This window comes from Haliotis asinina, chromosome 1 (assembly GCF_037392515.1).
Source record: "Haliotis asinina isolate JCU_RB_2024 chromosome 1, JCU_Hal_asi_v2, whole genome shotgun sequence".
NCBI lineage: Eukaryota > Metazoa > Mollusca > Gastropoda > Lepetellida > Haliotidae > Haliotis > Haliotis asinina.
Genome location: NC_090280.1, coordinates 58,704,575 through 58,727,875, shown reverse-complemented (window position 1 = coordinate 58,727,875; position 23,301 = coordinate 58,704,575). Strand labels below are relative to the sequence as shown.

Below are 23,301 nucleotides of genomic sequence, written 5' to 3'. Positions count from 1 at the left end.
ACAGCCAACACCCGACATCTCTGACAACACACAACTCGATGGTAACACCATAATTGAGGAGAACCAGATCGTTTACTGGTTTCCGTCCCTTCCTCTTCACAGTTTCATCCTGCAAATGTTACTGAAGATCAGTTCTAATCTAGATCTTCTCGGCTTTTTACCTTGAGCACATCTGCCTCTGCATCTAGAAGTGAAGTCATTTAGATCGGTATATCATGTACCTCTATTGAAATTACATCGTTGCCAATTCTGTTTGATGCGGTTTACATCGTTGTTTTAATCGCTGATTACCAACAGTATCGTCTTTTCGCGACAGTAAATTTGTACATAAGCTCGATAATGCTAAACATGTCATTTATCTATGTGGACTAGCTGAAAGAAATAGCATGAGAACAAAATGTCAGTCAAAGCGAGAATGATAGTTAATCTGCTTCATGGAGTCCATTTTGTTATCACGCATTCATCACGGTGTTTTCTCCGACATGCGTGAAGAATTTTGAAAGGATAGGTATTTCCTGAGAAAGTATGTAACAACTGCAAAACTCACAGGATAAAAACTCTTCATGTACATTTAACCTTTTAGAATGTCAGCTTAAGCAGTTGGTTTGAGAAAAAATCACTGAAAGGTAATGGAATCGTGCAAATAATACAAAAAGGAATAACGCATCACTACGTCAAAAATTTATCATCCCTGTACATCATGACCTTTGTAAATGTCTGTTAGCAGAGAGAACCTTGAACGAAGCATTTTTTTACAACAAAAGCCCCCATGGAATCGAATAATAACACTTTCTTCAAGAACTATCGATCTAAAACTGAAGATCGAATGTCTCTGAATTGGTTGGCATCACCATCAGTGTTGGAACCGCATCAAAAAACGAAATGGAAATGTCACAGAATGTCACCTAACAGATATATCGTATCACTTCTTTGCATATTCTGATTCTGTGAATATTAAAACAGTGACAGTAGATTACAAGAAAGCAAACCCATGCATGAATTATCCAGGCAGTGTCAGTTGGATTGTGGGACTACATGTAATTCCAGTATTCATTTCAAAGTGACTTCTATCGAACTTTTCTACCGATTTTCTAAAATCCATCATGCTGCACGTAATCCATACATGCATTTGTATAAAAAAAACAGTTTCAACTGTTCTGAGGACATTGCATTCTTTTCGCACAAGCTTTGCTTGGAATTGTCACCAAAGAATGCAATGAAATTTTATTTACCCTGAAGTCGTGTAATGCGGCAGATGAACTTGCTTACATCATTAATATGATGTACAACATATGTACATGTATCTTAAATACATGTATAATAGACAAAATGGTAATATGTGCATGTCGATTGGTTGCAAGAATAAACTGTAGTGTCTGTATATGCATGTAATTAGTTACATGGACAATGTTACACTTATGGTTATAATTTATCTTTGCAGGCCTTGCTTAAAATGCAAAATACTACTATTTATGGGAATTCTTCCTCTTGTATCAGAGTGAAAAAAATGGTTCATATTGTGCATATTCGGATGTTTGTAGAAGGAGTTGTTGATATGTATTTTTTTCTTTCTGAGACCAAAGTCAAATCCATCTGCAATATCGTTTGAAATTCACAGAAAAACTGTACGACAATGCTATCACTACCTGTTCTATCACAGATACTACAATAAACTTTAAGTTCATTAAACAGAAAACACAGAGCAAAACAAAGGTATAGTGGACAAAATAACTCAACCAATTAAACAATGTAATCATATGATATTAAGCAAAACAAATCAGTGCAAGTCAATATAGTCAATTGATTACACAATGCTATTTAGAAAGTGGTCAAAAGTAACATATATTGTAACTGGGCTTACACTTTCTTAGTAAAGATCATCCGCCTAACCCGCTCAGTCACAGCAGCTTCCACAAAGACGAAAGTTGGACAACTAGTAGTCTGGGCTGTGTGCTGGCCATTTGGCGCCTAACTGTGAGTTCCATTTCCGGGTGCGATTCATCTCATAAAGCACTAGAATTTGTACTTTACTAAGGAAGTGTAATCCCAAATATAACACATGTTAAATATAGCAAATTTTCTCATTTGTGTGTGTTTTAATCCATCGTCCCGTTTCGACCCGTGAAGGTAGAATAGGCCTTCACCAGCCCATGCTTGCCATAAAAGGCGACAATTCTTGTCGTAAGAAGCGACTAACGGGATCGGGTAGTCAGGCTCGCTGACTTGGTTGACATATGCCATCGGTTCCCATTTGCGCAGATCGATGTTCATGTCGTTGATTACTGGATTGTCTGGTCCAGACTCGATTATTTACAAACCGCCGCCATACAGCTGGAATATTGCAGAGTGTGGCGTAAAACTAAACTCACTCACTAACGGGAAGGTAATGGTTTAATCTTCTGAAACAGAGGAACACAATCAGATTATTATAATACAATTCAGACAGCTTTCGTATTCCACTTCTCGTTTTTTCAGATATTATAAATAGCTCCCCTTGAAGACTTTGTTGTGTTTGATAGCCATGTCTGTGGATTAAATTCTTTCAGTTTGTTTTCAGTAAGTGCTTTAAGAATATTTTGATTAGGATATGCCTGTATTAACCTAATCAAAAGTGTTCTTAAGTTCAATATAGCCCGTGGTTCCTAGTAAGGTGATGTACCCTCAGTTATTGACAGTCTATAGCCTCTTTTTACATTGTATTGACATCTATCGTTAGGCTGTTTTAAAGTTAATTAAAAATTCATATCTGTAATAATCCAGGTACTTTACTGTCCATCGTGACAGGTTTTTACCATTAACTACTTACTATTCATAACAATTAATTTCTGAAATATTACCGATGTGGCGATAGATTTAACTCACTCACTCTCTCAATTCGGATTGTATCATTATAGAGAAAAAATTGTAAATAAGGAGAGAAAATGTTGAGCACTTCCTGAAATGTGTTTTCCGCCAAAGAAGAAAAAATATGATTTGATTTCAATATCCACTGGATATCTCCCCACTTACCCATTCAGACAATCTTTTCCATTTTACCATCATCTGATTTGTTACCATCTTCAGATTTTGTATGTTCCTGAAACGAAAATCACTTCTAGAACTTTAAATACACTATTGATAACAAAGTATAGCTACAAGTCAAATGTAGTTAAGTCGTCATGCAATCAAGAATTTCAGAATAATGTTCACTTCTCTTTTGACTACAGATCTGGTGCAAGACTTTTTCACTGTTTTCTTTTCTTTCTAGTTGATGCTTCTAGTTACCCATGAAGGTGAATTACATGTTTTTTCACGGGTACCTTTCCTCAGACTGGTGCTGCAAGTTTAATACTGTTCACCGATTGCTGAAAAGGTACAAACTGCTTATTCACAAGTAGTGGGTTTGGAAAACAAACATTTTTGTGACTGAAGTCATTGTGTTTTTCTTCACTATCCTCTCTGAATTGTGCAGTTTCGTTGGAAATGACTGTTTAAGCACAGGGCTACCCAACCGCACCAAGCTATGCATGAAATCACTGGAAACGTGTTGCAGGGTTGGAAATGAATATGTTATGTCTCGTTGTTATATCCCCAATATGTATTCTCATACGACACGTTACGTCAAAGGTAATTTTGGAATGGAGGCAGATGATATTTTCCAAGCATGTTTATTTCCTGTCAAAACCCGGTAGCTAATGCATATTTTGAAACTGGTTCGCATTTCTACAGTATTGAAGTACAAGATACAAAATTTCAAGAACACAAGTTCATATGATAATATTCCCGTGTTTATTACTGTATCGGAGCATATTACTCGATTACGGCTCCAACCATTAGCGACAGAACAGAAAAGACATTTCAAGAACGCAAGTACATGAAATAATATCATTTTGATCTGTCAATCAGTGCTAAACAACGTAAAAATGTGGGACCTTTTGCATAGTTTACCATTTCCTTTATATCGACAATTATTATTTTAGATTTGGGTTTCTTTCAATGCTATACTGATTCCAGATCGATGTGATACAAAACGATGCAATTATCGATATTAGACAAAGACAACACAACCAGCGAGTATGTTTTGTCAAATGTTTTTTGTTTTTCGTTTTGTCACAGTGAGTGAGTGCCGCACTCAGCAATATTCCAGCTATATGGCGGCGGTCTGTAAATAATCGAGTCTGGACCAGACAATCCATTGACCAACAACATGTGCATCGATCTGCGCAGTTGGGAACCGATGACGTGTCAGCCAAGTCAGCGAGCCTGACCACCCGATCCCATTAGTCGCCTCTTACGACAAGAATAGTCGCCTTTTGTGGCAAGCATGGGTTGCTGAAGGCCTATTCTACTCCGGGACCTTCACGGATTGTTTTTTTTTTCTGTCACAGAACAATGGTGAAATTTGATTACACGATGCCATTTAGGAAGTGGTCAAATGCAACATACATTGTATGTCATATTTGGGATTTCACTTCCTCAGTAAAGTACAAATTCTAGCACCTTTTTGGTTGAGTCCCTGCCGCCTAACCCGCTCAATCTGCATTTGACCACTTCCTAAATGGCATCGTGCAATCATAGCTTTCGGCCGTGGGAGCCGTGCCAATTCACATTTATCAGAGGGGTACACAAAGTACGTAGTCTAGACTACCAGTTGTCCGACTTTCATTTTTGTGGAAGTCGCGGTGGCTGAGCGGGTTAGGTGGCTGACTTTGTGTGCTGACGATTAGGTGTCTGACTCTGAGGGTGCGGGTTCGAATCCCGAATGGGACTCAACCAAAAAGGTATTAGAATTTGTACTTTACTGAGGAAGTGAAATCCCAAATATGACATATGTTGCAATGTGGAAATTTGTTGACAGACAACGTATATCGCCGCACATCATCTGCACAAAAGTCCTTCCAAAGGGAATATTTTTGCTGTAGGTCTTTCTTTGTATGAACATATCACTGACGCTGGCCATAAAGCCCTAACGTACCTCTCAGGTTAGTCCTTGTATAGTAATTTCTCCATTGAAATGGGCATAATTCCAGTTGATCCGACGTGTGAGCAGAACAGGTGTTGAAAATTTGTGAAAGAATTCATATAATGTTTGGCTTCACATGAATCAATAAATCAATACATATCGACAGAAGAGGCGCGGCTCTAAGGAAAGTGACTGGACGAATATTTTTTTCTTACAGAGTGATTTCCCTTGGCCAGACACCAGACGAGCTGGCGTTTGAAAAACGTAATGAGATACTGAAGTACTGTGGCTCGCCACAAAGGAAGGTGACTGGAAGAATATTTTTTCTTACAAAGTGATTTCCCTTGGCCAGAAACCAGGCGAGCTGGCGTTTCAAAAAAGTCAGGAGATACAAAAGTACTAAAGGAAAAAAATATGTTTATGTATATGTTAACTGCAAATGGGATATGTCGAAATAACTTACTTTAGCCCCACTGTGCATCCACTGTGCAACATTTTACTCAGCTGTATATGTCTCGTGTATTCATAAACATGTTACGTGTCTTTCTTTCATGAAGGTTATGTTAAGATATGTAAACAAGTATGATACATGGTATACATGGCACGACCACCCGAAGATCGACAGGTCTGGATATTGTTTTATATGTCATGACATTTCGTGTACTTCCTTACTTTAATTACCCAATGGGATTATCATATCATGGCTGATATCTCTATCCCCAGGCCCGACCCTAACCATTCCCTGCTTCACGCGTCCTTGTTTTGCTTTTGAAAAGCCCCTCCTACCTGTTTCTTTTCATAGTGATAGTGAGACTTAATCTTTAATAGTTTCACCTTGACAGTTATTAACATTTACGCCAGCTATCGTTTTTAATGAAGCTATTTAAAGTGGGCATTATAACAGTGTCATTTATAATAAAATATCAGCGCACACTACTTTGCATAAAGCTATGGTCTGTTTCAGATAAGTCGCTTTGGACTTGGAAAGAATCGGCATGGCTCATTTCTGCATTAATCTCTCCTCAGCAAAGACTATTTTTCACATTCCCGAACTCCTTACCACTGGAACTGTAGTTATGCTGAAACTATTTTAACATATATTTCACACCTTCACATTTCAGCTACATAAATTGTAGAGATAAACGTGAAAAGGGTTGGTTTTTTTCCCGACAGTACTGTAATACAAGTGCCTATATGTGTCCACTCCTGGCGATTTCCATAGTGGTTATTTTAATGGATGAGAGTTTCTGTTTAAGCAGGGATAATCTACAACTTGTTAGAGTCTCTCTGGTTTAATTGTTGGGAGACAAGAAACTTTAGATGGTTAAAAGTGTGCTGCCCATATCATAGATTCAATGAATGCTTGGATGGTGGTATTTTGCATGGCAAAGTTATTCAAGTGCATATTCAAGTCTGGACCAGACATGCCAGTGACTGTTATCTGAGAAATATCCCAAGCACAAGACAGGATCACATCAAGCCATTAAACCTTAAGCACATTGTCAATTCTATTGCTTTTTTAACACAGCACTCAGCATTATGCAAACTGAATCACAGCAGCCTGTAAGTCATGACAACACAATCCAATGTCTGATACTGAGAGATGAACCCAATGCTGTTGACTTAGTCCACGAGACTACGATCAGCAAAGGTCGCTGTATGTGTTTCCTGAATCCCAACTCTATACTGTGCCTCATGCTGTTTTCCACCACTGGGATTCAACCAAGCAGCCAAACCCCAAAAGGAGAAGATTGACAAAAGGGTGGCTGGGACCAACTTCTGTGAATATCCAGTGATGAATGACAAAGACAATAAAGCAAAGTCTATACATTTGTATTTTCAAGTCATGTATTTTCTACAACAGATACAGAATTACTCCTGCTGCTGCTGCTACGTAACACACAGTATTTAACCATCTTTGTATGACAATGCTATCACTACCTGCTCTATCACAGATACTACAATAAACTTTAAGTTCATTATGACAGAAAACACAGAACATAACAAAGTTACAGTGGACAAAATTACTTAACTCAAAATCCACTTAAAATATTGTAAATCATATCATATCATGCATAAAAAATCAATGCAAGGCAATATATCCAATTCTTTGCAGTCAAAAATGGACAGATAAAAATGCATTTTGTTTTGCATATTTTCATAAAGATGCTAAATAATTGCAGAAAAAATGTATGACAAACAATAAATATCTGTCACAAACTAAGACTGATCTTTGATCAAATCTGTGCAAAGAAAAACAAAATCTCATTGCATTCCATCTATTCATTTAGTTACATCTTTAATACAAAATACTATTTCTTAAAGTAAATGGGGTGTCAGCTGAATCAAGGAGAAGCTCCATCTCCCCTCCTGCACAGTATCTGACTGATAGAGAATTTTAGTAGTCAAGAAGCTCCATCATCTCCCCTTTTCAGTATCTGAGTCAAGGAGAAGCTCCACCACCTCCCCTTTTCAGTATCTGAGTCAAGGAGAAACTCCACCGCCTCCCCTTTTCAATATCTGAGTCAAGGAGAAGCTCCACCGCCTCCCCTTTTCAGTATCTGAGTCAAGGAGAAGCTCCACCACCTCCCCTTTTCAGTATCTGAGTCAAGGAGAAGCTCCACCTCCCCTTTTCAGTATCTGAGTCAAGAAGCTCCACCTCCCCTTTCAGTATCTGAGTCAAGGAGAAGCTCCACCACCCCCAACCATCCCCTTCCATTTCTGTACAATTTACAAACTCATAACAAAGTAACATCAGGATGACCTATGTCCCCTACCCTTCAATGAGTTAGTACCAACTTCACTTCGATTCGTATAAGACCTGGTAACATAACATTTTTGTAGTGATTCACAAACACATGCTCATGAAAGACTCAAAGAATTGTACAGTGGTATATGTGTCATCTTAGGTCACAAAGGGATCTGAAAAAAAACAATAGCCTCAGATTCAGATCAACTGACTGCGGATCCTAGCACAGTTAAGATAAGTAGATTCATACTGACAAACAGCAGATCCTGGAACAACTATGGGAACTAACACTGTATAGCAAGATGTGCCGTCTTAGACCACTGGGGCCTCTGTAATTAAAACCAGTAACCTCAGATTTGTGAAAACTAAGTGAGTATCTTGGTACAGCTAAGGGAAGTAACACTAAGTAGATAGTTGTACGATCTTAAACCACTGGTCACTTGTACCCTAACATGATCTGAAAGTACTATAGTTGACATAAATCCCACTTTTATTGTAGACCTATGCCCACATACCACCTGCCTTCATAACATACTAAAGCAGTACAAAAACATCTGACCTATTCCTGATGCAGAAATCCTGCATATATGACAAATTTTTTTTGAAAAATAAAACTGATAGTATCATTGTTGTAAATGTATTATTATGATGTATTCAGGTTCTCATCAAGCCAACATCCCTATTTCCATGCTACCTACACTACATGTTAAGACTAATAAGTACCTCTGAATCTTCAAAGATTGACAGTGCCTGATCCCCTATTACAACCATACACATCAAGTTAAGATCCTCCGTTGAAATAAAAGTTTTTCAATATAGATACTGGGTAGTGCTACTGTTTTACATACATGATCTAAAATACAAAATAGAAAATGCAATCAAAGTGTTCAGTCTTGATAGGGGTTGCTTCAAAAGATGAACTCCACATTGGTCTGGAGTCTAGTTTCGGAGTGAATGAATGAGTAAGTTTTAGTTTCTTTAGTCTTGTAGCAGTTTTGGAGCAACTTCATATCATGGGGACACCAGAAATGGGCTTCACACATTGTTCCTATGAGGGAAATCAAACCCAGGTCTTTAATGTGATGAGCAAATGCTTTAACCACTGGTCTACCACACCATGCTCCATTTTCAGAAAATGCTAAATAGAACTGTATGCACTATATGATGACCTACCAACGTTGAAAGCACTCATCACATCAGAAAGTATCGTAGTACACATGCACAATGGGAATCTTGTACACACGGAATACACTCTATTAATATTACAGTACATTTTAACATGACATTATCCTGAGATTGCGCACAACACAACAATCTAAAGAGTCTTGATAAAACACTAAGTATATCATGTCTAGTTTGCATTTGTATAACAGATCAATAACGATTCTACAACCATCATAAAACATATACAACAATCATTTAATGTTTAGCTTGGAAATCAAGGACATTAAAAGCATGTCCACGGTTTTGCCTGATGTCTCATGAACTTATATTGAAAAAATATTCAGACGTCTAACCGCATGTTAAATTTCGCTATTGCTCGTAAAAAGCATATTATGTTCAATGCCACTTTCAGCACCATCACGGTGTGCCAGATTGTCTGGAGGAGGACCTGATTTGATGAAGGTCGTTGTTGTTTGCCACCGAAGTGGAGCCCATGGGTTTGTTTGTTGTTTAATGCCACACTCAGCAGTACTTCTTTTATACGATGGCAGTCTGTTAAAAATCAAGACTGCACCACACAATCCAATGATCAACACCATGATCATGAAGTGAGTGAGTGAGTATGGTTTTACACTGTCTTAACCAATATTCCAGCATTATTGGTGGCAGTCTGTTAAAAATCAAGACTGGACCATACAATCCAATGATCAAGACCATGATCATGGAGTGAGCGAGTATGGTTTGACACTGCGTTAACCAATATTCCAGCAATATCATGGCAGGGACATTATAAATGGGTTTCATACATTGCACCCATCTTGGAAACTGAACCCGGGTCTTCTGAATGATGAGCAAAAGCAAACCTTTTTGATAAGTATATGATCATTAGTTTGTCAACTGTTAAATTTTGCAAGATGTAAATCAAGCGGACCATACAATCCCTTGACTGATGAACAAGTCATATTACTCCTCTATGTTAGCAGTTTGTAAATAACTGAGTCAGACAACCCAGTGACTGACGTAATCAGCAATGCTCCATCTGATTAGGACGTGAATCAAAGAAGTCAAATGACAATCCAAATCTGTCAATCGCCATGACAACCATGGACCTCCCCTTAACTGGGATCCTGAAGACAACATAATGGGTGGACACAACAATCAGATACTGTATGGCAACCCTGAGTCCAAGCACTTCACAACATGACAAGAACCAGAGACAAGTATGCCCCTTGTCTTGGTCCGGAAGCTAAGTTTGCTGTTGTTTGTAGTGGACTAATTATGCATTAGGATTCGTCTCTAAACTTGCTGCCTTTTTTAGCTCCTAAAAGACTCTAGTTGGCATGTCAACAAGATGCTATCTGGAATATAAACAAATTGAAAAAAATTAGTGAAAAAAGTTTGAAATATTCACAAAGAGAGCGACAGAGAGTCAGTTAAGGTATGACACATGGATAGAGAGAGTGAACAAGAGAGAGAGAGAGAGAGAGAGAGAGAGAGGGGGTGCAAGTGACAGAATCAGTTTAAGTAAGTGAGTTTGAGTTTGGTTTTACACTGCTTTCAGTAATATAACAGGAATATCATGGCAGGGGACACAAGAAATGGCGTTCACACATTGTATCCATGTTGAGAAATGAACCTGGGTCTTAGGCATGACAAGCAAACACTTTACCAACAGGCCATTGCTCCATTTCAAGTGAGAAAGAATGAGGATATACATCCATGTGAAATGTAGAGGTTTTCATGTAACAACAAGAGGATTTTTTGTGGGGAGGGGTAGTGGTGTGATACCTTGTAGTATATCACACCACTAATTAGGAGAATTATTTGTTGATCACTGGAGTCCTTATGCGAGATGTAAACAAGACATCATTTTATAATTTCACTGTTGAGAAAACAAAAAATGCTGCATGCAGTTCAGCTTTGGAGGGAGGACTGGCTATTATTTGTCAGCACAACACTCAGAACATCTGAATATTTCTTCTTTCAGGAACAAATTCCCTTGAAAGAAGAGTTTAATCAATGTGATGCTGAACGATGTGGGTGTGATTCAGTGAGTGAGTTTAGTTTCATGCCACACTCGGCAATATTCCGGCTATATGGCGGTGGTCTGTAAATAATCGAGTCTGGACAATCCAGGGATCAACAGCATAAGCATCGATCTGTGAGTGAGATGTGTAAATCAAGTCAGCGAGCTTGACCACTCAATCCTGTTAGTCACTTCTTACAGCATGCATAGGTTACTGAAGGCCAATATTCTAACCCATTGCTCATTTTGTCCACTCACCTAACACTGTTGCCAGTGTTGTCTATAGATAGTCGCTTCCCTTGGCTCTCTTCCTCCATCTCAACATCAGTCCCTGAAGTTACCCTGGTGACAAAGTGTAGCAATTAACTTCAGATATACAAGGTCATGATGAGAGTTTCAACAATATTGTTTCAACGGTGTGAAAAAAAGTTCATCTACAAGGTTATTACAAATACATAGTGAGACTTCAATCATATAATGATTTGAATTTGTGTGTGCATGTGCTTGTGTTTGTGTGTGGCTACTAATACACGTTCGGATTAATGCTATGGTTTTTGTATCAGCCCAATGTGAAAACCATGCCACATGATCGTCCTTGTTAGAAGGTTTCTTGAATCCAGTATCAACAATACTGAAAACTTAAGTCAAAGTAAAGGAATTTCAATTACCTTAGCACTAAGATATGGTGAAAGGGTCCCTGATCGAAAGAAAAAGAATTCATTTTATGGGACCAAGTACCCATCTGTCTAGTTGCTCGCTGAAGCAAGGTGTCACAGTGAATGAATACTTCCTAGTTTCAACTAAACAAAGACATTGGTGAAAGTCTTTCACTACCTTCTCTTTCGCTTCCTGATGATGGGATTGTCTGCCTGAACGAGGGGTTTCAATGTCAACTGGTTCTCAGACATCCTCATCTTGGTCAGATGTTCTGCATGGGCAATCTTAACATCCTCGAAACTCTCCTGTGGACCCAAAACAGAACGGTAATCATTGGTAAAATATGTTTAGTTGCCATTGTTGGACTTTGGGATTATCTTGACATTGTTGTGTTGCTCAAAAAATCAGTCACTAGTTTGTTTAGTTCATATTTGCTTATTTACAACGTGATGTTACAAGCTGAAATATGGCAGCATTGATCATTAAACTAAAAACAGACAAACATGCTTGATGACAGTATATACTTCACACTAGGTGTGACTGAGAGAGTGAGTGAGTGAGTAATAATCCTTCAGTTCTTTCAAGAAAAGCGATCTTAGCACTGTGTCAGATTTCAAATTTGCCCTCTAAACGTCAAACTACTGGCAAACAAGAATAAGTAGGCAGTGCAGCGCAATAAGCAAACCCACGTGGTCTGTGAAAAGGAGAGCAGATTTAGACTTGTGCATGAGCAATCTAAGATGGTGAAATTGATTCCGCACATACCTGCACATGCCTTGCTCTCAAGACTAATGTGGTCCATTTAGCAACAACACTTGATCATGGACAACCTGGCCCCCAACCTTTGCTAACAATGGCAAGTGCCAGCGGGCGGTACTCATACATGCGAACATGCTATACATATGCTAACGTGTCAGTTGTCAGGACACTGCTCAACTTTTCCTTTTTGCCAGTAAATATAGTATGGAGATCACTTTGTCACTTGTGACATCCCTTTCAATGGCAGTTCGCTTGTAAAAGTGACAAACCTTGCTAGCAATAACAGCTGGAGAGTGTAGTTTGTTGTCGGAGGCGTCATGTAACCAGGGGTGATGTAGGAGATCTGAGATTGTCATACGCTGAGAGGGATCTACATGGAGTAGGCTGAAATTGAACAGACAGTTTCACCCTTAATGTACAAGCAAAGTGAGGAATCCAAGAGTTTTCTAATTCTTTCATGTAATTTTTACTCTTTCAGACCCAAAGTTGGTAAAAACATTACTCAACTTTGGTTGAATATAAAAAACTCTAATCTTGAGGAACTTTCAATCAGGACGTGCAACACAAAACTGTGAAACAAGGCTTCGTGCTCATACCATGCTTACACCAACTTGCATCCAGTGTTTATATTTCGCAGTTCAAAGAATACAGACGTTAGATGGAAGACAAAATGATGAGGAATTGGATTGGAGCACTGACTCTGATGGCTACAATGACAGTGACTGAATGACTGTTACTGCTGATGTTGTCATGTGTCATGATGTAAGACCACTGCTGATGTTGTCATGTGTCATGAAGTAAGACCACTGCTGATGTTGTCATGTGTCATGATGTAAGACCACTGCTGATGTCATGTGTCATGATGTAAGACCACTGCTGATGTTGTCATGTGTCATGATGTAAGACTACTACTGATGTCATGTGTCATGATGTAAGACCACTGCTGATGTTGTCATGTGTCATGATGTAAGACCACTGCTGATGTCATGTGTCATGATGTAAGACCACTGCTGATGTTGTCATGTGTCATGATGTGAGACTACTACTGATGTTGTCATGTGTCATGAAGTAAGACTGAACAATTCTATCAGACCCAGAATGATTTTGGTGATGAGTGAGAAAATAAGTATGTTTTACACCACTTTTAGCAACATTCTGCACAGAGGACACCAGAGACTAGATTTCCTAGAATGATGTTCCAAATCATGAATGTTTATAAAGCACCTGAAAACAAATAATGTGAGAATACAATGAGCACTTTCTATTATGATCTGCACTGAATTCCGTTTGCTTACAACATGATGGACATGAGCACAACTGACAATTTGTTGGTAAGCTATTTCTGATGACGTCAAGATGTATGATAGCTTATGGGAGGCACAGATTACCTAGTACCCCATGTTTAACAGAGACTGTGGTATCGTGAAGAACGTTATTGTAATTTTACAAATGAGCACCAGCTGAAACCTGATTTTGTCTGGTGCCACAAGATCATTGCCTAAAGTTGCACCAAGTGCAAGTTGGTTTCTTTTCCCTAAATTGAGACATGTTTTCTACCTAAAACTTGGAGTTGAGATTTTCTGTGATGATAACACATGAATATAATCATTCTTTTTTCTGCTGCATATAAATGTATTCACTATTGTTAACTCTGTTTAACTCCTCACCCTCGGATGACATCCTTAGCTGACTCTGAAATCCTCTCCCAGTCTTGTTCGGGAAACTCGTAATCACCATTGAGGATCTTCCTCTTCATCTCAGTGGTGATGGCACGACTTGGTGTCTCAGAGTAGAAGGGAGGGTAACCACACAACATGATGTACAGGATCACACCCATACTCCACATGTCACAGCTCTGGGGGCAAACAACATATGGTGACTGGGTGAGTCTAGGGAAGGAGGGAGGGAGTGAGGTCGGGAAGGGGTGGGCGGATACACGGGTTGTCACAAGTGGCAGCTCGGAGTAGCAGGGAGGGTAACCACATAACTTGATGTACAGGATCAAGCCCATACTCGACATGTCACAGCTGTGGATTGTGTGTAGGGGTAAGGTGTAAGAGTGCCTGACACTATTAGAGGAGAGACAGAGGGAGGGAGGGAGTGCTGGTAAAAAGAACATGTGTTGTGTTGTGTTGTGTTGTGGTGTGAGGGCAGGGCAGGGCAGGGCAGGGCAGGGTACAGAATCATGCGTATAGTCATTATATCACAACTGTGGAGTAGCACCACAAGGTCCAGCAAATGGGAGGAACGAGGAAGGAGGGGAGAGGTTGGGGGAAGAGGTTGCAGGGAAGGGAGGGAGCAGGCTCTTCAGAATCACCCCCATACCCAAGGGAGTCACACCTCCAGACAACAAACAAACAAACAATGACTGGAGAGAGAATACCACATAACGTTCAGAATCACACAAGTGACAGAATCATCATAAAAATTCATTTCACAAAACTGTTCCAGCATGTGACGGAATTACTAAATCACCTTGTCATAAGTATAACTCTTCGGAGTGCTGGTCTTGTTTCTAAGATGATTCTGTGCTTCCAAAACCTGAAATATGAAAACATACTAATTGATTGTACATGGAGAGTATGGAATCCTGCACAAAACTTGTACAATCCAGAATTAGTTTCATAATTTAGTGAAAATGAAGAATTCTACCTGTCTCCTAAACATTTGGACAATTCCAGACAATATACCGACCTTGTGTGTACTAACTCTCATATAATCATTCACATTTAGTACAGCTGGGGAATTCAGTGTATAATCACAAATGTAAATGATTTATAAGCTGCTTGTTGAGGCAAGCTTTTTGGAATTTACTTGTGGCAAATGAAAGAACACCTTTAGTCCATCTTTGAAATCTGTGAACATCATTTCAGACAAACATGATATTAACCAGTTGCAATTTAGAAGATATTTCATCTACAACACGACCTAAACTCTTAAATGCCAGGACAGTAATTTTTTGTTTGGGATTTCACATGATACACAACTATTCATTCATTCATTCATTCGTTCATTCATTCATTCATTCATTCATTTCCTCATTCTCACTCACTCATTTATGTGAGTGTCTTGTAGGCAGTTCTTCAAATGTACATTAATCATCTGCTATACAAAATTAAACAAATAACAAATTAAACAAATATCATTTCTGAACCCTATGACAATCTCAGCTTAATCTAGCATCATACAATTGTGATTTTCGAATCCTGGCATGTTACTATTCTTGCTTTATTTACTGTACCCTACCTCCTCACTAATGACATATAACTCCCTATCATACAGTTGAAGCTGTCTAAACCAGCATTAACTGGGACTGAAGAAATGTGCTGCATTGTAGAGTTGATGTAGAGTTGATGTAGAGTTGATGTAGAGTTGATGTAGAGTTGATGTAGAGTTGATGCTGCTATCTATGACTAGCACTGAACCAGTTGTCACTCAGTTATACATTGTTGCATCACATGGTTCTCTCAATTACTGCACATAATGTGTACAAGAATACCCACTCTGAGCAGAGTGGTCTTTGTCAGCAACCATGTAAGAATGAAGATTTTTATGGATATCAACATTTTTATTATGAGAACACAACGCTTCAGAGTTAATGCTTACTCCTTCATCATAATAAAGAAGTTGACATCCATAAAAATCTTCATTCTTATGTATTTCACTTGAAAATGCCCTTCAAAGACTTGAGCAACCATGTAGTTTCAACCCAGGATTAATTGGTGACATTCCATATCCAGGCGACTCCTCGACACGCTCCAGATTAGACAGTAAAATTACTGTGAAAACACACATCCGGACAGCTCATTTCATGCCAAGATTTGGAATTGACGACTGATCGATTGCAGAGCTTTTGAATGATGATAAGTGTACAAGCCATGGATGGGACTAAGATTTCATGGCGGTGATGACAACTTGCCGGATTGGACAGCTGCTGGTTTTGGAAGCTTCTACTGTATTTCAATGAGATGGTTCAGCTCAAAGAGATTCTTACCTGAGGAGCGACATAGTAGGGTGTGAAGTGAGGGGTTTTCAGGTCTCCATCATCAAACTTGGCAAAACCAAAGTCGGACAGCTTCACGGTGGCTTCCTGTTATGAGTCACAATACATGAATGCAATAGTGTTGTTTCATACTGCATTAAACAGTATTCAATGTATGTCACTGCTGCATGTTATAGACCAGACCAGACAAATCAGTGGTTGGTATCATAAGCAATATCCAATACTGTCTGGCAATCAATAAAATTACTGAGGACAGGAATGGATACAGGCTTCCAAAGATGCTTGATTTCAGCTTAGGAAGGAAATGGTCAAAGGGAGATAATTTATTGAAATGAGACTTATTCTGAAAACAGGGTTTAATACCCTGATGTCATGTTCAGATTTTCAAATGATGCAAATAATGAATTTTTTCGTGGTTTCATACAAAACACAACTTTTATTATTTTGGGTAGGTCAAATTACACTTTAATCTTCATAACTGTCTGCACAAGCTATACTAACATACATCAAAGAGATTGCTATGGTAAACATAAATATTTCCATTTCAGTATTTTTTAATTTTAACCTATCTCTACCGACAGAATGTTCCTGATGATACCTTAATAAGATGTTTTTAAACATCTTGAAGATATAAAGGTTCAACTCAGTCTGTCCTAAAAACAAACACTGAATCAAAAGACACCCAAAGTTCTCAGACTGAATAGCAGTGTTTGCCTTGACACAGAAAGCCTGTGTATTTGAAGCTCAAATTATCTCAAATACACAGTGAATTTAGAAATTTGCATCATTGTTGACACAATGCTACCTTGCCCTTATTTCAGATAATCTAAATTTGTAATTTGCTGTTGTTGAGAACCACTTAATTTAATGTTTGCCAGTTGCCTGCTTGCTGAAAAAACTGAAGCTGACTCCCAAAAACATGTCCATGACTCCCTCTCATGACACCAGGGAGTCATGATGACTCCTAAATGTTTATGCCATGGGCAAACACAGCCATAGTCAAGTCATAACATATTTCACTGAATGAATGATATAAAACACACACACCTTTGTTGTATTACTTAGAAGTAGATTTTCTGGTTTCAAGTCTCTGTGTGCTATATTCAGGCTATGGCAGTGATGGACAGCCTCGGCTATCTGAAGAAAATACAAGAAGACATTGTTGGCATCATGCTCATGGCTTGATAACATCAGATGTTATCATTACAGAATTTATTAAAACACTTTAAGTGTCATGAGTAATACTGTCAAAATCCCGCATAAATAACATCTGTATTAAATCAAAGTTAGTCAATGTCTGATGGTTCAATTGCTACTGCCTTCCATATTAAAACAAGATCTACTAGACACTGAAGTTTACTACTGCAGTGATTAGGTTCATGTGGCTTGAACCAGGAAGGCAACTCATACAAACACAGCAAGTGATGCTTGCAAGGATTATTGCTATGGTCGGAGTTGGAGAACAAGAGATGTCTCTTGTGATTACAAGCATCTTGGGTCTGCAGTAATAAATAAATGTACACTGGTCCTATACATGCAGATTTGCAAGACAAGTTTTCAAGAAGGTGTAACATTAGAAATACTAATTCCATTACTAGGAATTGCTCAGCTTGAAAACTAAAATGTTTTAATACATTTCTAGGGAAACAGAAAAAATATGTTGATGTTGATCTCTGTCACAGAGAAAACTCAGTGTCTGTATTATTGACACCTATGTGTCTGCCTGACTGTCTGCTAATTACAATATACAATACACAACTTCAATCACTGACCACATGCAATTTGGACTTAACACCTGTCAGGATACACACCATAAACAGAATACATTGATCTATGGCTCGTGCACCTGGGTTCTATCTCTGTCACATTATGTGATAGACACAGACATGCGATACTTGTACACGTGACATATGATATATGTTATTATGTCTGTGGGTTGCAAACAAACTGTACTGATTTTTCCCAGATGGCGGAAACCAGTGCAAGCTGAGATTGTCAGTTTCAAGTTCTGCCTTGTACTTGGACAAAAGACAGTTTCCAGCCACGCAGTAGTTCATCATCTCAGTATTTGTTGATTGGATCGAACACAAACACATCTCCCGGGTGCTTTGTTTCAAAGGAAGTAAACACAAGTACAAAATATTGCATTTTCGATTCGCAATTGTACGCTTTAACTTTCAAGTCTTAAAAGGGCATTTAGAAGTGAAATACATAAGAATGAAGATTCATGGATATAACTTCTTTTTATGGGAACACCATGTTTTGGAGTTAATGCTTACTGCTTCATCAGGTGTGTTCCCATAATAAAGAAGTTATATCCATGAAATCTTCATTCTTATGCTTTAACTTTGTTTATTTGTTTTTTAACAATTAGGAATGTATATTATATGTCATGAATACATGATAACTGCATCTTAATTATGTTTGTTACTTTGGTCACATATGACCTTTATTAGTCAAGCATATGAAATCATGTAGGCAGATTTTCCAGGGTGTACAAACTGTACAAGCTGTCAAATCTATCATGTGACACAATACACAGGTTGTTCAAATGACCTTGACCGTATGTGGCTTCCAAACGGCTGAGCACTTCAATATTTTAGAGTTGACGTATACAATTATCGGAATAAAAAGAGTAATAAAATTGTTGCCATAATTTGTTTTTGTCAATAAATGAATCTAATAAATAAAATGTCTCTGTATTTCACTTGTCGTTTAACAAAACCTCAAATTTGATCATTTTTATCATAAACTAAGCCATCCTGAGTTATCTCCCTCTATGAGGAAATACCATGGCGAAACATTCTGCGTCTCATTCTGCCGAATGTTGAATATTGCTGTTTAAAGATGAGCTAAATTACAAAGATCTTAAGGGTAATAAACTTGTGACATGGAGTTTTGAAAGGGTGTACAGGACTGTAAAGCCCTTGTAAATACCGTATTTTCTGAGACGCAGTTCTACAGTCCTGTACACCCTTTCAAAACACTGGATAACTAATAAAATATTCTTGTTGGAGTGTGATTTTCTCACTTTAATGATCAGACAGCTAAATGTTCACATATGACCATATAAATATACTGAATCATTACCTCAATCTACTTAACATTTTCAGAAAGTAATAATGAAAAGCGAATTCTATTTCATCTAAAACATTTCGGGACAAAAATCTGGACAGCATCCAAACAGTTTGAATTTCATGTCAAACCAGTTTAATCAGCAACAGAATACTGGTTTTATGACAGTAACTACCTGCTTGAGATAGCCTGCACATTCTCTCTCTGTGAGGCACTGCTCCTCTATGATGCGGTCAAACAGTTCCCCTCCATCCATCAGCTCCAACACCAGCAGCAACTGTGGTCTGAAAGTGAGTGAGTTAGGGAGTTCAGTTTAACACAGCTTCCAGCAACTATTCCAGCAATATCATCATTGGTCTTCGGCATGATGAACAAACACTAACTAGGTTACCCTGCCACCCAGGGTAGACTGCCATTGACTGTTCAGCCTTCAAGTGCATATCTTTACTGTACAGTTGTAGTCACTTGCATCAGTAATCTAGGAAATCAAAGCAAGAATGATAGTAATCATGGCCAGAATGCAGCTTACCGGGTGCAGCACCAACAAGTCACCATCCTGTACGATCCTTAGGCTTAGGTTTAGCCACACTTTACGATCCTTACGGTAAGGGTTATACACCCTTTACAATCCTTAGCGTTAGGGTCTGGTACCCTTTCTGATCTTTTTAGAGAGCTAATTAATCAGAAAAAGTGCTTCTGGTAAAGGGCAGTACTCTCAAAATCATCAACTAGCTATTAATCAATGCAAATATTTAGCTGAAAGGATCTTCTCAATGTACAGCAATACTTGATCAAGGTAGGATAACTTGAACAGTGTGTTAGATTAATGTATTTTTATGCTGATTTAGCAATACTCCCTCCATCTGACAATGAAGGACACCATGAAGGTAACAAAAACCTGTGTCACTGTCATGGTGAATGAACACAATAACCATCAGTTTACCCAATACAAGCTATTGATTTACTAATCACAAAACACGTTTCAGGTTGAGTTTATGAACTGGTTGCTGTGAAAGAGAGACAATACAGACATTACTACCTTCATAAATATGAGGGAGTGGCACAGTCTAATTACTTGCAAGGTTGAGAGTGATGCTTGAGTTTAATGTGCATATGGCTGACAAGCATATACTTTGTATTAAGACAGTAATAATGGCTACTTGCGAAGCACGTAATCTATTTATTGAAGCATGCTCACAGTACTGTGTGCATTATCATTATTACTCAGGTGATTTGATCAGAACACAGTTGATTTCATCCTAAGCTTCAAAGGTGGCTTATGGGGCTCTAGAGGATTTACAGATTTATTACAATCTCATCCTACAAGGTACCCATGCACCCCTGGCCACAGTCACATTTAAATGCAAATGACAAAGGGCACACAAGATATGACTTGAGTTTCAATGTTTTAAAGAACAAAATATAACCCAACTTTCAGGAGTAGAGCTGTTACAATCATCACTCATTCATGTAACTCAGCCTGGTGTATGATGTTTGCAATGTACAATGAACAAATGTCTCTCAATGCTCAAAATCAGCTGACTGACTTACTTGGACTCTTCATCCCCAGAAAAGCGGACTTTGTTTGCATACACATCCTGCAGACCGACGATGTTGGGATGACTTCTACACAATGAGTGGATGTGGACTTCACGGCGGGCTTTTGATGAGTCCAAAATACTTTTCAGGGCATATTTCACACCAGATACTTTGTGCTTACAAGACCTGTGAATCAACAAAAAAGTTCAAAATATATATCCTTCTGAACAAATACAGTGAATGAATGTTCTCAGTCACATTCCATCTGTAAACTGTCATACAGTCTAACTCAGGGAAACCAGTAGTAAGGAGCATGAAGAATTGTCTACAGGTTCAGACACAATGAAGCATAATCAGTGACTCCACAAATTGAAACCAAGCAAACACAAACATATTCTTAACAAGCGTATGTCTAGCACTGGGTACAGGGGCTCATTTCCCAAGCAGATTAGTCACTAATTTTTTAATACATTGTTCTTACTTCTGATGATGATGAAGATGATGATAATGATTGTGACAATGATGATGATTGTTACAACAATCATCATCATCATCATCATCATCATCATCATTATCATCATGATCATGTTTTATGATTTATTTTACTTGACATCTCTGTGGTATTATTACCAAAATGTTACCAAACCTATATGTTTAGGTACAGAGGGATAAGATAGTCAACAGTTTATCTTCAGATATTACACTGAGATTGATAGTACTATGAGATAACTAAGAGGATTGCTTATTATGGTATACACCTTAACAGTAAACTAAATTATACTGAAAAGTTAACTATACTCTTAAATACTACTGTTCACACATTTAGAGTTCAGCTGACTTGTTATTAATGTGATTTAACCATAGTCAGTTGGAATAAGGGCATACCGGTATATGCCGGTATTCAGGTTTTTAGACTGGTTATTAATGTGATTAAACCACTGTCAAGGATAACACCTTTGTTTGATATACCATGATTCCTCACCTGACGGGTCCGTTTATCCCAGTTCCAAGTTTGTCGTGCCAGTTGACATCATAATCATCTGATATGGCTGTTGTCTGTATAAGGAAAACTGGATTATCAAAATAGCAAATCATGATACTTAAATCAGCTCATAATATGTTGTGTGACACAAAATATACACATTAACTAAGTAGGACCTAAGCACATTTCAAGGTTAACTGATCATGGATAATGACTCACCCTTGGGGTGATGGAGGAGTTAGTGAGTGGGTTTAGTTTTACGCCACCCTCAGCAATATTCAGGCTATATGCTGGTGGTCTGTAAATGATTGAGTCTGGACCAGGCAATCCAGTGATTAACAACATGAGCATCGATCTATGCAGGCCTGACAACCCGATTTTGTTAATCACCTCTTATGACAAGCATAAGTCACTGAAGATCAATTCTAACCCGAATCTTCACAAGTCATTTTTGATACGAAAGAGAGACTTTGTGTTTAGAGTGTGTGTATGAATCAGTAGAATATCAAGACGGTCATTTGAAATGGAGGATGTCATGTCAATTTTCAAAACTGATTGTGGGTTGTACAGCTTGTGTTTGATACTGAGGAAAGTCCAGGGACCTGTTTCACCAAACTGTCATAAGTCTAAGACCTTGAAACTTTTCTCATAGCATTTGTGCCTCCTATGTTACAGTATAGGAGGTTTGAATGCTACGAGAAACATTATGAGATCTTAGGCTTACAAGAGTTTTGTGAAACTGGCCCCAGGAGTCCTTGGGAATGTTATACTTGTTACTGGGATCTCACACTTAAAGATATAAACACAGAATTTTGACAAGGACTCAGAGACTTCTTTACAGTCTGTAGAACTGTCTTATTTGAACTAGTGAACAAGAGTTATCTGCTGTCTGTTTCTTTTCATGTTCCTACGGAATTGACAGAATTCATGCAAACGAAAGCAAAATATCTAAAAATATTCCTTACTAACCTTACATAATGTTTGGTCAGCATAAAAATGGTTAGAAATCAACTTTACCTGTACCGTTGTAAAAGGGTAAAGATGCTAAACAATTGGTATTAATATTATCGACATCGACAATTATACTTAGGCGTATATATTTTGTCACACTAACAATATCATTGACATTTGTTTCTGAACATTTGTGAAAATACCAAACTGAAGTAGTTAGTAGATTTTGACAGTTGCCTTTCGGTTTGACTTCCTCGTTTGTAGTCTTCTGAACATGGCTGCCTTACTAATTCGTGGTTAACCTCCCGATTGAGCTGAACCAAACATTTGTGGATCAAATTTTGCTTCAAAAACACATCGACATGACCACGATTTACCTTAGGACAGAGTGTAGCTTCTTCGGTTGTCATTTTTGACAGCCATACTGTAAACAACGCCCTCTAACGGCATTATT

At 38.2% G+C, this 23,301-nt stretch overlaps 1 protein-coding gene and 1 long non-coding RNA gene across 3 annotated transcripts; one reads left to right on the top strand and one right to left on the bottom strand.

The window, feature by feature from the left end:
• Positions 1 to 3,253: 3,253 nt before the first annotated feature.
• LOC137281483 (uncharacterized) lies at positions 3,254 to 6,720 on the top strand. Its single transcript, XR_010956741.1, has 3 exons — positions 3,254 to 3,352; positions 5,160 to 5,247; positions 5,907 to 6,720. It is a non-coding gene; the product is annotated as an uncharacterized lncRNA (long non-coding RNA).
• Positions 6,721 to 6,759: 39 nt separating this feature from the next.
• Positions 6,760 to 23,280, bottom strand: LOC137295135 (MAP kinase-activated protein kinase 5-like). Of its 2 annotated transcripts, XM_067826460.1 has the most exons (12): positions 23,225 to 23,280; positions 21,897 to 21,970; positions 20,927 to 21,100; positions 19,551 to 19,659; positions 17,348 to 17,437; positions 16,292 to 16,387; positions 14,773 to 14,838; positions 13,965 to 14,152; positions 12,567 to 12,681; positions 11,716 to 11,843; positions 11,140 to 11,223; positions 6,760 to 10,213 (listed from the first exon to the last, which is right to left on the bottom strand). In XM_067826460.1, exons 1-12 carry the CDS (start codon positions 23,255 to 23,257, stop codon positions 10,210 to 10,212), a joined length of 1,161 nt encoding a protein of 386 aa, XP_067682561.1. In that variant the 5' UTR covers positions 23,258 to 23,280; the 3' UTR covers positions 6,760 to 10,209. The 2 variants fall into 2 exon arrangements, with proteins under 2 accessions (XP_067682561.1, XP_067682567.1); XM_067826466.1 differs by lacking the exon at positions 6,760 to 10,213 and having other exon boundaries at positions 11,136 to 11,223.
• Positions 23,281 to 23,301: the final 21 nt, after the last annotated feature.

Excerpts from the sequence above, each read along its gene's own strand:
- LOC137295135 (XM_067826460.1), bottom strand. The coding sequence starts at position 23,257 with ATGACAACCGAAGAAGCTACACTCTGTCCTAAG. Across the intron at positions 16,388-17,347 it reads TTCTAAGTAATACAACAAAG|GAAGCCACCGTGAAGCTGTC; the intron begins GTGTGTGTGTTT and ends GACTCATAACAG. Across the intron at positions 11,224-11,715 it reads ATCAGGAAGCGAAAGAGAAG|GGTAACTTCAGGGACTGATG; the intron begins GTAGTGAAAGAC and ends CTTTGTCACCAG.